Below are 11,665 nucleotides of genomic sequence, written 5' to 3'. Positions count from 1 at the left end.
GAAATTTGAAAAGAACAATAAACTTGACAATTAAATTATTTAAACCAATTTTTTTATCCATACATTAAATCAGTACAAGTAGTTGTTACATACATAAGAAACAGGATACAGCTAATTCGGGGACAGAAAATGCACCCTTGCAAGGGTGTATTCCTTTCCAGCAATCCAAACGCCAGTTTGTGACCATTGCACATCTTCCCAGTCGAGATTTTCCTCCAGCACCTGTCCAAGCACGACAATGCGCCGGTGAGCAGAGGAAGGAGATTATTGCTTGTAATATATGACCTGTCGCTATTCCACAGTCTCAACTACCCCCTCAAAAAATAAACATGGCAATTAAGCTAATTAGAATATTAAATCCCTATCTCTACTATATGAATTCGTAGAAAACCAGTATTAACAAATTGTTAGTCTCGTATCATTTTCCGTTGACAGTGTCTCAAAGCACTTCTGGAAAGGCAGTGCAAAATCATATTTGCAATGGATAGCATAGACTAACCAAGTAAATATTGATTCTCCCACCCCATCCCACTATTGAAGTTTGCACCATCAAACTCCAATGCTCAAAAGCAACATTTTCACATAACGTCATAGTTGCAGCACTAGCAGAAAATGGCAACCCACTGAACCATGCTTCTCATGCTCAAAATGCCAAAAGGGCAATTTGAATCAGTGCTTATACAGCATACTGGATATATTATAAATTTAAGAAGTCACATAAGCTGAAGCAACCCCGAAAATTATATCAGAAAAATGGTAAGACGTGCAAGTGGAGTTCAGTATTCATCCAGACAAAGACCATAACAAACATGATGCAGTATTGGAAGAGGAATCAACTTAAGAATTGTATTAATTATGGAATTAGAAAGTGTAGAGGTCTAGGAATTCCATTATTGTCATTTAGAAATTCTAATTGGTATATTTTTTTCCTAATTGATTTGCTTTGACTATTCCTAATTAGTAGTTTGAGTTTGTATGTTTAGTATTCCTAATTAATTACTATAGGATTTAGGGTTCCTATAGCAATTACATTTTCATCTTCTCTAATGACAAATGTGACAAAGAAAAAGTTAAAAAGTTAACACTATTGATTAGACTCCTAAGTATGAAAGGAAACTACTGATAAGGGAAATTATTAATGCAAGTACCTCAACGTATTCAAGGGGCAGTGGGATCCCAACTGAATGCATGACCTTCTGCGGGAGGGGTTTCTTACACCGAGACCACCGAAATACATCAATTAAAATGTTATCAGAGTCATTTCTTTCACCGTTTGAGGAGTGTGAGTGGTGACTATGAGATTTTTCCGTCTCCTCATGTCCATAAACCGATGATGTAGCTTTTGTCATCTTCTCTCCAGTAAAACAAAGCTCATACCTACAGATGGTTGCTCAAAAAATTCGAATTAGAACATTGCCAGTAAATCTTTGCATCAATTCACATATAATAATAACAATAATAATAACAGATCTTTGTTTTCAAAAAATAAAATAAAATAAAAAGAAGAAAACATGTGAAAAACCATAACCAACAATATCCAGAAGGAAAAAAGTGCAACCAGATAAGTATTATGAGAAAGAAACAAATAAGGAACATACAAAAAATATAGAAAAAAGCTAAAAGCAAATCACTGAAGAAGAAGAAAACAAAAAAAAAAAAAAAAAGAAAGAAAGGAACGAAAGAAGAAAAATCACACTCCAATGTCCCAGATGGAGCCATTATCATGCTAGGTAAAGCACTACGCCACTAACTTGGTACCTGCATGAATGTGTCTCTAAATACAGAACTTCCCCTTTCTTCAAACGTGCAGAAGTATAAAGGGGTTTTTTCAGACCCTTGTCAGCTACAATACTAATGCTGTACTTTATCCTGAAAACATTTGCAAGCATGGAAATAGGTGAGAAAAAAAAAAGTAAACAGAAGCACTGACAAAATGACAAATTTAATGGTCTAGGTCCAGATTGGAATTCTATTTGTTAGATAAAGTAAGAATGTATGTCGTGGTGAACATGATAATCATAGTAACATCACCTCTCAGTAAAGCTGAAAACTGAAACCACATATGATATTAGTGCATGTCACTGAATCCCATATTTGATACACAAAAGAAACTACACATAAATATGGAAAGAGAAAAAATATATATACATGCAAAGAGGGGCTGATGGTTCAAATGAAATTAGCAGTAACCATCCACAAAAGATGTGAATGTCCTTGCTAGACAATTTCTTTTAAAGGGAGGAGGATTAGCAACAAGGAGAAAATTCAGGAAAATATGCAGCATATATCTATGCATTTCATCACCATCTACAACAAGGAGGTTGCAAGCTTTAATAATAATCTAAAAACTAGACATTTCAATTCAGTTAACATGGACACAAAGATCAGAATTCAGAGTTCTTATGAAGGGATAAAAATTCAAAATAATATTTTTCCTTTTTCTTTTATTTTGTTCTACAGTGAGAGAAACTGGGTCAAACTGCAAATCCTCCCCTCCCCCCCCCCCCCAAAAAAAAAAAAAAATAAAGAACCTGCACATTAATCATCCTGTGCCAAACACTTGTTTTGGCTAATGGAGAGATCTATAGGCTTCCAAGTCTCAATACATGGAATGGCATGCACATACACATGCAAGCTAAATTATGTGGATGTTAAGGTTAATTGGAAAGAAGACTTCTCCAACAGAAAATCCTCCTTCCTCCAAACCTTTTAGCACAATGAAATGAATTACCACTTCCACAAATATATTATATTCCCCAGATAACATGTAGAATACAGATCTTTAAACAACGAGCTGCAGCTATCACAAAGTATGATGTTTACCATGGCTCATTGCAAAGATTGTACTGTATTGTAACTTCACGCACAAATCTCTGTTGCCGCAATGCATTCTGGAAAAGGAAAGTTATAAGCCAATTAAATTTGAAGAAAAAGAGGAAGCATTTACAAACAACCATTTTTACTGGTAATTAGAATATATCAATCACAAACATATCCAACATTCATCATAAATTAGTGATTGCACTATTAATTACAAGGTAAAACAAATATGTCTACTTCTAGATCCTATTGCTCTCTTAATTCTTAGCTGCACCCCAATTCCACCAAGATGCTTTAGGTGTCTATTCAATAAGACACAAGCATTACATGATGAACGGTTACATCCTCTTTTGTATTTTTTTTTCTAATAATAAAAAATCTACTTTTCTTCTTACTACATTTTTAAGGTAATACATAGAATCTACAACAATTTTCCAATGCAAAATATATTTTACCACATATTTGTTTATGCCAATAGAACGCAGAAATTATTAATTGAATGGAATCACATTTTTGCACCTGAACTTTGAGCAATGTGTAATTTTGCCCAAATTTAAGTATTTGGCCAATTTCACCGAACCTTTTGATTTAAGATGAAATACTAAAAAATATTAAAATATAATGTAGTAATTAAAAAATATTTTAAAATATTATTATTAAAGTAATAATATTAAAAAATAAAATATTAATATTTTGTTTTTCATATTTTAATTATAATAATAAATTATTAACAAAAGTAAAAAATTTAATATTATTATAAAATAATTTTATAGTAAAAATATAAAATTAACATTTCATTATTAAAAATTTGATAACTATTATTATTATTATTACTATTACTATTATTGCAAAAGATGTGCCAATTTGATCCTAAATCAAAAAGCTTGGATAAATTTTCCAAAAACATAATCTTAGGTAAAATAGGATATTTGCCCAAAATCAGTAATATAGTTGAGATTTATTCCATTGCCTCCCCCATAGAGTACTTGAAACTTACAGTTAAACTTGTGAATAAGACAAACTAAGGCATTATTTTAGTGGTTTCACAAATATTTAGTTATTTACCACATTTTGTAAAGTATCAATGGGTAAACATGCGATATACAGTGAAGTCAAGTCTCACAAGCAGTACTTGAAATTCTTCAATAAAAAAAAGACAGGAATTACCGAAGCTGCAGCCCTTGTAGTCATCGTCCGCTCAACAGCCACAGGAGCAAGGGTGGGTTCTACTGCTGATGTGTGTGTAAGACAAGGCTCGAGATCAATTGTTCCACCTCCTTTCTGAAAATAACAACATATTATATCCTACTCTTTCCATACATGAAGCTGTTCAAAGCTTTCAAAAGTACTTCATAAAAAATGAATTGCAAAATTAACAAGGACTATTTTGCCACCTTGACAATGCAACAGCGCTCAACGCGGTAACTACAACCAATTCCAGCTCCCCAGGCACGGGAACGAACATTATTCCTCAGCATAGAAGTGTAACCTGATGCATATCCTAAGTGACAATGTTATAATTGCAAAAGAGCATGATTGATAGTTAAAGATCAACAAGAAAAGCAATAACAACACAAAGTTAATAACACACTGGCTACTGGGGGAACATTGTGATTTACCATCTTAAGTAATAAGATAAGAAATAAGCTAGCAATTATTTGTGATGGACAAATCTCCCTCTGTTCTCTTTAATTGTGAACTTCATGCAAGACTTTATCATTACTCTTTCATGTTTTGTTAATGTAGATTCACGTGTTAGGTTCAGGTGTCAATATTAGTGACTCTTTAGTCTGCACTTGAGAAGGGTGTTATCTCATCTGGTTTACATTTATGCATCCAAGCAAAATTTTTTTTGGGCTACATGCCATAATAGTGTCCAAAATTTCTGAAATGAAAACTAATTAACAACAATGATCAAACATTTGTAGTGTAGTATATTAAGTCCACTTTAAACATTATTAGAAATACATATGAAAACAGCAGCTGACAACAAAAAACGAAAGGTTAAAACCTCCCAACTCCAACCCTATGCTTCTAAACATTTTACACGCGTGTAGAACTATATTTACTTTAACAGCAAACCTGAGCTACAAAAAAAAAGGACACCGAGAAACAGGTTTAGTGCTTGACCCTTCTTGGTGATCTCCTCGTGTAGAAAAGGTATCACAGACTATATTGACATATGAGATCCCTTATTATGTTCTTACTCTCTCCTTTTATGTAAATGTGTTAATGTTTTAGCTCTTTATTATGCTTAATCGTCTTTATTTTCATTGTTATTCAACAATGATCTTATGATGCTTCCTATCATATGCTTGGACACAAACAATAGCACATTTCATCTTGAGATTCCATTAAATTATTAAAATATAATTTTTCTGAACAATCATCATACAGCATAAACAATGCAGCAGCTTTATCCAAAAACGACGACTCTCCAACCAGCAACCATGTCCAAAGATCAATATCTTGAAAAGCATGTTTTGATTGACTTTATATCCAAACAGATAGTTACAGCAGCATTTGCATTCAGTGGCACAAAAGGATGTAACCTTGCATGTATAGCTCAACATTCGTAATAAAGCTATTATCCATCTATTAGCACACAAAAAAACAGAAATTATAAGGGCTTACTATCTTGAGGAGGCAACACTCGGATGGTAGCACACAACTCTTGGATGGCAGGTGGAGGAGGAGAGGCCGTGGGGCGGCAGTAACCTGTATGCATGAGAACTGCAGCAAGTTGCAACATAACATCAAATATTCAGACTATAAAAACACAAGCTGCAAACACTCCACAGCATCATCACATACCTGCAACAAGATCGGAATCATCTGTGTATATATCCGTCCCCCATAGCTGGCCACCTCTTACCTGCAGAAGGTGAGATTGAAGAGCTTGGAAGGATGCATAAGCACGAGTATAAGATTTAAAAAGCAAAAAAGAAAGAGAAAGAATCAGCAACATCGAACAATGACAAACAAGTGCAACCCCAAAATCATCAATGCTACACATCAGCTGTTAGAACAAACGAACTCATAAACGTAAAGACGATGAATTGGGAGAAAATGAAACTGACAAGTTATCATCAGTCTTCTACTTGGTAAATAATATAATTGTACCTCCTTGCAAAGGAGGGTTCCTGAATACACAAGTGTAACAACCATAATGTAGCTACATAAAGACATTAATTACTAATTTTATCTTCAGCGAGCAGCCCAAGCACCTTTTTTTTTTCAATTTTCTTCTTATTCTAAGCTGAAATTCACCAGTTCATTTCTAACAGGATTTATGTAATATATGAACCAGCAACAAGACGTAAAAGCTTAGATTTAAGCTTTTAAATCTAAAACACCTCTCACACAAAAACTAAAGAATTACAACCCACTCTCTTATCCATCATTAGGATACTTGTACTTATGGATCATTGTTGTTTTTTAGGGTCAAGGGAAAAAGGCATGCTCCTAAAATAATCATAACAAAAGTTTCAACAATGCAACATACACATGAAGTGTCAGGCTCTTACTTGCCGATTTGTAGCAGTAACATGCTCTGCTGGTATCCTAATCTCAAGAGTGGGACCGTTATGAGTGCTCTCACCATTTTTTTCAGTCTGAGATGACTCATACTCCTTCCACAACTTTATCAAGTCTTGCATGCATTCACCAACTTTATAAACAACAGAAGATACCTCTGATTTTCCTGAAGTAACAACAGCTTTAGACTTTAACATGCAGAGGAAACTAAATAACTAATAGAACTGTGATGTCATTGCTGTTCTCCTTTTTCCCCATCCATCATCAAGTGCCAAATGATCAATATTTAACTATTTACCACACAGAATCGTAAAGAACAGTAAACAACATGTGTTTCAATAAAAACATCCAAGAACTAGCAAACAATGAATTATTTTGAATTAAGGAAGAAATTAGTATATGGACATGTCTAATCCTAATAAGCCATTTTGAGGACTCTGAATAAGGTCTTCTAAAACCAAAATAGAAATCAACTAAGAGAAACCACATAAGAAAAGGGCAACCACTCATGCACCTACACAAGGTAACACCTAAATTCAGCATATTCAACAAAATAGGTAAGAAGAAAAATTAAACAACTGATCAAGCGTCCACCACCTAATGGCAAATGGCCCCAAACCTTTTATTATAACATATATCCAAACAAATTCTAATGCCAATATCAGAAAGTATACTACTTCCCCTATCCCATAAATATAGGCTTGCTTTCCTTTTTCATTCATCCTACTACTTCCCCTATCCCATAAATATAGGCTTGCTTTCCTTTTTCATTCATCCCAAATGACATGCTACTTTGCTTTTTAATATGCTAATTTATTTATTAGCTTTCAAATATACCCCTATTTAATATGCACTAAAAAAGTAAAATTTATTAGTTTCAAGAATAATTTAGTGATTGAACAATATGAGTGGAGGGCATCTTAGGAAAGACAATATAGAATTTACTACTTTAACTATATTAATTACATTTTCTTAACACATGTGAAATTAACTATAGGCTTATTTTTATGGGACTGAGGGGGCATTAACACTATTGTAAAGAACTTAAGTTGCAATAGAGGCAAACTAGAGCTGTAAGAAAGAAGTAATTTATTTTGAAACCAGTGCTCGGATATCAAGTCACAAACTCCTGTTCACCATGGCATGCAAATAAAGTCTGGTCCAATAAAATGAATACCACGCTCACCTTGAGATCTGCAATAAAAAGTTGAAAAGAGTTAGAATGCATTTAACCAATTTAGAGGAAAAGAAAGGAAGAAGAAGAAGAGAGGAGGGAAAGGTTGCTTGTGGGGAGAGAGAGAGCATTCCATCAAGCTTAAAAATCTGTTTCAAGCATATGTTCCCCGATGTAAGTACATGAACTGGAATTGGTTTCAAACAGTATTCAAAAAAATAAGTACATGGTCTCAAGTACAAGTATTGGAGTTTTCGTACTTTAGTTGAATTTCCTAGCATTTCCAAACGTATTGAGCCTGAAGGCCAAAGGCTCTATTGGCAACTGGAATAGTAATTCGCCATACCTCATAAACTCCAATATTTTCTTCTTATTAAGAGCCAAATATCACCAATTACATGACTTCTAGGATTCTTTTTAACTTTAATCTTCCATCACATTTCACTGGCTCTTCTAAGTAAGACTCTGATGTAGCATTATTACCAGCTTATGCTTTTCCTATCACTACCTCATTAGTCTAAGGAAGCTAAGGCATCTGGATACATATAGAAGGGGGAAAATCAGCAAATAGAAGATCAATGCATGGTTAAATTTTTGGAATTGCCTTGCTCTTACTTTTCTCATTAATGGATGTCTCAAGACTTAAATGCAAACCACATAATAAGCACTATAGTGCCAGGCATCTTAATAACTAGAAACAAGACAAATAACCTCTTTTCCATAAGATTTTGCCAATACTAAATGGTTGGATCATTAAATGTAATATTATCTTCACTTACTAGCATGGTAGCAACATGCAAAATAAAGGTACCTGATACTGAAAAATTAGAATTGATAGTAACAGTTACTGCATGCACACCACATATTCTAAAGCATAGTTCGACTTCCACATGATATGCCATAAATAATAATAATAAAAATAATAATAAAAAATAAAGAATTAAAGATCATCCAGCTAAAAATGCTTCCAAATAAAATCAACAATCAAGAAAGCAAGACAAACCCTTCATTGTCCTGGGTACGAGACCTAAAACGGGGCTCGCGATTCGCCACTTGAGGGCTTCCCCTAGGTCGAAGCATCCTCTTACGTTGCTGAACTCCATAGTTAAAAACTTCCCTTTCCCTTTCTGCAGCTCCTTCACCATCTGCACATCCATCATCCGATTCTTTGTCATACAACCTGCTGCGCTTCTCAGGTCTATCCCCTTCCATGTCAGTGTCTCTTTCTTTCCTCCTGTCTCTAGCTTCTCTGTCAACATTTTTCCAGCTATCAAAATCTTTCTGTTTTTTTGGCTCCAAAACTGAATTTTCTTGTTCTGTCACTCTAACAGATCCATCCCCTAACTCTTTCTCACAGTGCAAACCCTCTTTCTCAACTCCATTCCACAATTCTCTCTTGGTATGATCTTTTTCTCTCTCCCTCTGCCTTTCTCTGTCCTTGGAAAGATCTTTCCTCTCCCTATCCCACCTCTCTGTTTCTCTCTCTTCCTTTGCTGATTCTTTTCCCTCACCACTGTTACTACCAACTTGAATATTGCTCCTCCGATCAATTCTTTCTCTGTCTCTGTCTCCCCCCCATTCCCGATGTTTTACATCTTTCCTTTTCCTGTCCTTATCTTTAAACCTATCCTCAGCTTTTATATCAACTCTGTTCTCACCAACAGCCTCATGTGTTTCTGCATAATCCTTTTCTTCAATGGTTGGACCTTCCTTTCCAATCTCAGCTGGACCTTGGGGGTTACCACGGGATATATGCCAAGGGTCCATATGTCCACCAGGGGAATCAGAATATCTCTTTCCCCTATGGTATTCTTTTGATTCCTTCCAATTCAACTGACTAGTTGCTACACTAAAACCATCCTTTTCCATCTTCATGTCATTCTTTGGATCATTGTAGGTGTCCTTGTCATATTTTATGTCTTTATTATCATCTGTTCTACTCTCAAACCTCGACTCCTTATCACTTTTTGTACTTAAGGAATCCCTCTTTGGCTCAATATGCATGTCTCTTGCTTCAGTTCTCAAATCTCGGGTCTCAACCCTGTAGTCTCTGCTGTCTTTTGATTCCCTTGATTCTAGCCTGATTTCAGAAGCAACAGAATGAGTATCGATATGCAAATCATTGGAGGACGATGGCACTCTATATATTGAGTGTAAAGGTGATCTTCTATCTCCATCACGAGACTCATTACGGGGAATTTTTGTAATTCGGGCATCTGGAGCAAGCTCATAGGAAGAAGGATGGTACTCGCTTGAAACCCCAGGTGCCAACTTAGGGTATGCACCCGTTTCTTCATGTGGGTATTTTGAAGAAGAAGATGAGTGACCACCCTCTTCATGGGATCTTTTAGGAGCACTACTCATTTCTATTTGTATTCTCAGAAACGGAACATTCCTAGCTGCCAATTCCATACATATACATAATATTATTATCCCCCCGAAAGGAAATTATAAATTAAGCTTTGAATATATACAAATTCACAGATCTTACCACTTTTGATAAGGAAATTAGTTTGAGAAAAATCAAATTTGGAGAAACAAATTGAAATGAAAGGAAAACATAAGTGCAAGATTAAAAAAAAAAGCTTTCATTACCTTCTCCGACGCTCTCTCCACCAAATCCTACGCCCTTTCTATTTCTCCCTCACACACAGACAGAGAGAGTTGGGGAGTGTGTGCTTTTTCCCTTGGCTCTGTGTTCTTATTATTAGGGCGATTATCAGCGTTTGCTTTTTTTTTTTAATTTGTTTTTCTTTGGGCTGTGAAGCATTCTCCGGCAGTAGGCCATTTTCGTGGGCCGTAAATAGGTTCGGGTCCACAACCCAATCGGATTAAACTCACTGAATACTCGAATTTAAAATATTAATACTGAACCATTGAAGAAATAAAAAAATCAACATATAATTCAACTGAATTTGATTTTCTTTTTTTCATATTTGAATCTACTCTTTTAAATAGTTTATAAACTAATTATTTTTCCGATTATAAAAAAAATTAACTACCAGCCATTGTAATTTCAATTTAAAACGTAATTATATTTTTTAATTTTAAATTATGAATATTGTCAGAGTATAAATTTTAAATTTGAAATCATAATTTAAAGTTGAGGTCATATAAATTTTTGTATAATGAGTAGGATTTTTATTATAAGTTTATTGATTATTAATAATAAATTTATGTAATAATTAAGTCATATAGATATATGTCATTATATTTGTCGTCTATAGTATTTTATATTAGAATTATAAAAATATATTAATTACACTTTTAAATAATTTATTTCAAAGTTTTAGATGTCTTAAATTTTTAAAAATAATATTATTATGTAAAGAACATTTTATATAAAATTTACTAGATATAAATATTTATTATAAGGGATTAAAGTGCTGAATTTAGATATTATAGTAAATTAGTATTTAATTTGTTTATTATAAGGTTTTATGTGGCAAAGATACTAAATATCATAAAAAATAATGGGTGGGTTGCAATTAAATTAGATGACAGAATTTTTTTTTTTAAAGAAAAAAAACTATGAAACTATGAAATATTTTAATACCCAAAATACTCTTGCTAGTTACAGGGTTTTGCAGTATCTTTTGGAGGCTTGTTGAAGCAAAAGTGGGAATAATGTTTAAAGTTGTATCACCCATCCAACGTTTAATTAAAAAAAAAAATCTGGTGAATCAAAATTTCCACCATTACATGATTACAATCACAACCATTTCAAGATTATACAATCGAATAATATAATCACAAATAAATCTAATAATCAAGCTAATAGCAAAAATTTGAACAAAAATCACCTAATGCCTGTTGGATTAGAAAGATTTTATCGCCTAACAACAGGTAACAACTTAATCATGGTGACTCAATTGAGAAGAGAAACATACTATTAAGATGAGAGAGAATAGATTTTTATTTTCTAAGCAGAGAACATATGATAATAACATAATATGATAATCACATTTATTTGATAATACTTATTGTTATATATGGTTCCCTTCCTCCCTATATAAGTGAGACTTTTTTTATTTGCAGGATAAATCTATTGATAAGACTGAACATTCGGTCGGTTTAGTTTTGCAAAATAAATCAAAAATTAAAATTTTATTATTTGTGAAAATTGAACCAAAC

At 33.6% G+C, this 11,665-nt stretch overlaps 1 protein-coding gene across 2 annotated transcripts; it reads right to left on the bottom strand.

The window, feature by feature from the left end:
• Positions 1 to 4: 4 nt before the first annotated feature.
• On the bottom strand, positions 5 to 10,277 carry LOC110629456 (zinc finger CCCH domain-containing protein 13). 2 transcript variants are annotated; one of them, XM_021776426.2, is made up of 12 exons: positions 10,127 to 10,277; positions 8,535 to 9,930; positions 7,544 to 7,551; positions 6,348 to 6,523; positions 5,635 to 5,695; positions 5,455 to 5,553; positions 4,215 to 4,321; positions 3,988 to 4,101; positions 2,824 to 2,891; positions 1,759 to 1,869; positions 1,149 to 1,377; positions 5 to 222 (listed from the first exon to the last, which is right to left on the bottom strand). In XM_021776426.2, exons 2-12 carry the CDS (start codon positions 9,893 to 9,895, stop codon positions 112 to 114), a joined length of 2,445 nt encoding a protein of 814 aa, XP_021632118.1. In that variant the 5' UTR covers positions 9,896 to 9,930; positions 10,127 to 10,277; the 3' UTR covers positions 5 to 111. The 2 variants fall into 2 exon arrangements, with proteins under 2 accessions (XP_021632118.1, XP_021632119.1); XM_021776427.2 differs by having other exon boundaries at positions 4,215 to 4,309.
• Positions 10,278 to 11,665: the final 1,388 nt, after the last annotated feature.

The sequence above is a fragment of the Manihot esculenta genome, chromosome 13, assembly GCF_001659605.2.
Source record: "Manihot esculenta cultivar AM560-2 chromosome 13, M.esculenta_v8, whole genome shotgun sequence".
Lineage (NCBI taxonomy): Eukaryota > Viridiplantae > Streptophyta > Magnoliopsida > Malpighiales > Euphorbiaceae > Manihot > Manihot esculenta.
This window is presented reverse-complemented; position numbering and strand designations above follow the sequence as displayed.

What these genes read in the sequence shown, in the direction of transcription:
- LOC110629456 (XM_021776426.2), bottom strand. Translation starts at nt 9,895, where the DNA reads ATGAGTAGTGCTCCTAAAAGATCCCATGAAGAGGGTGGTCACTCATCT. An exon ending in TTACTGCTACAAATCGGCAA is followed by an intron (nt 5,696 to 6,347) that starts GTAAGAGCCTGA and finishes CACCTTCTGCAG; the next exon opens with GTAAGAGGTGGCCAGCTATG. An exon ending in AGCGCTGTTGCATTGTCAAG is followed by an intron (nt 4,102 to 4,214) that starts GTGGCAAAATAG and finishes TGTTATTTTCAG; the next exon opens with AAAGGAGGTGGAACAATTGA.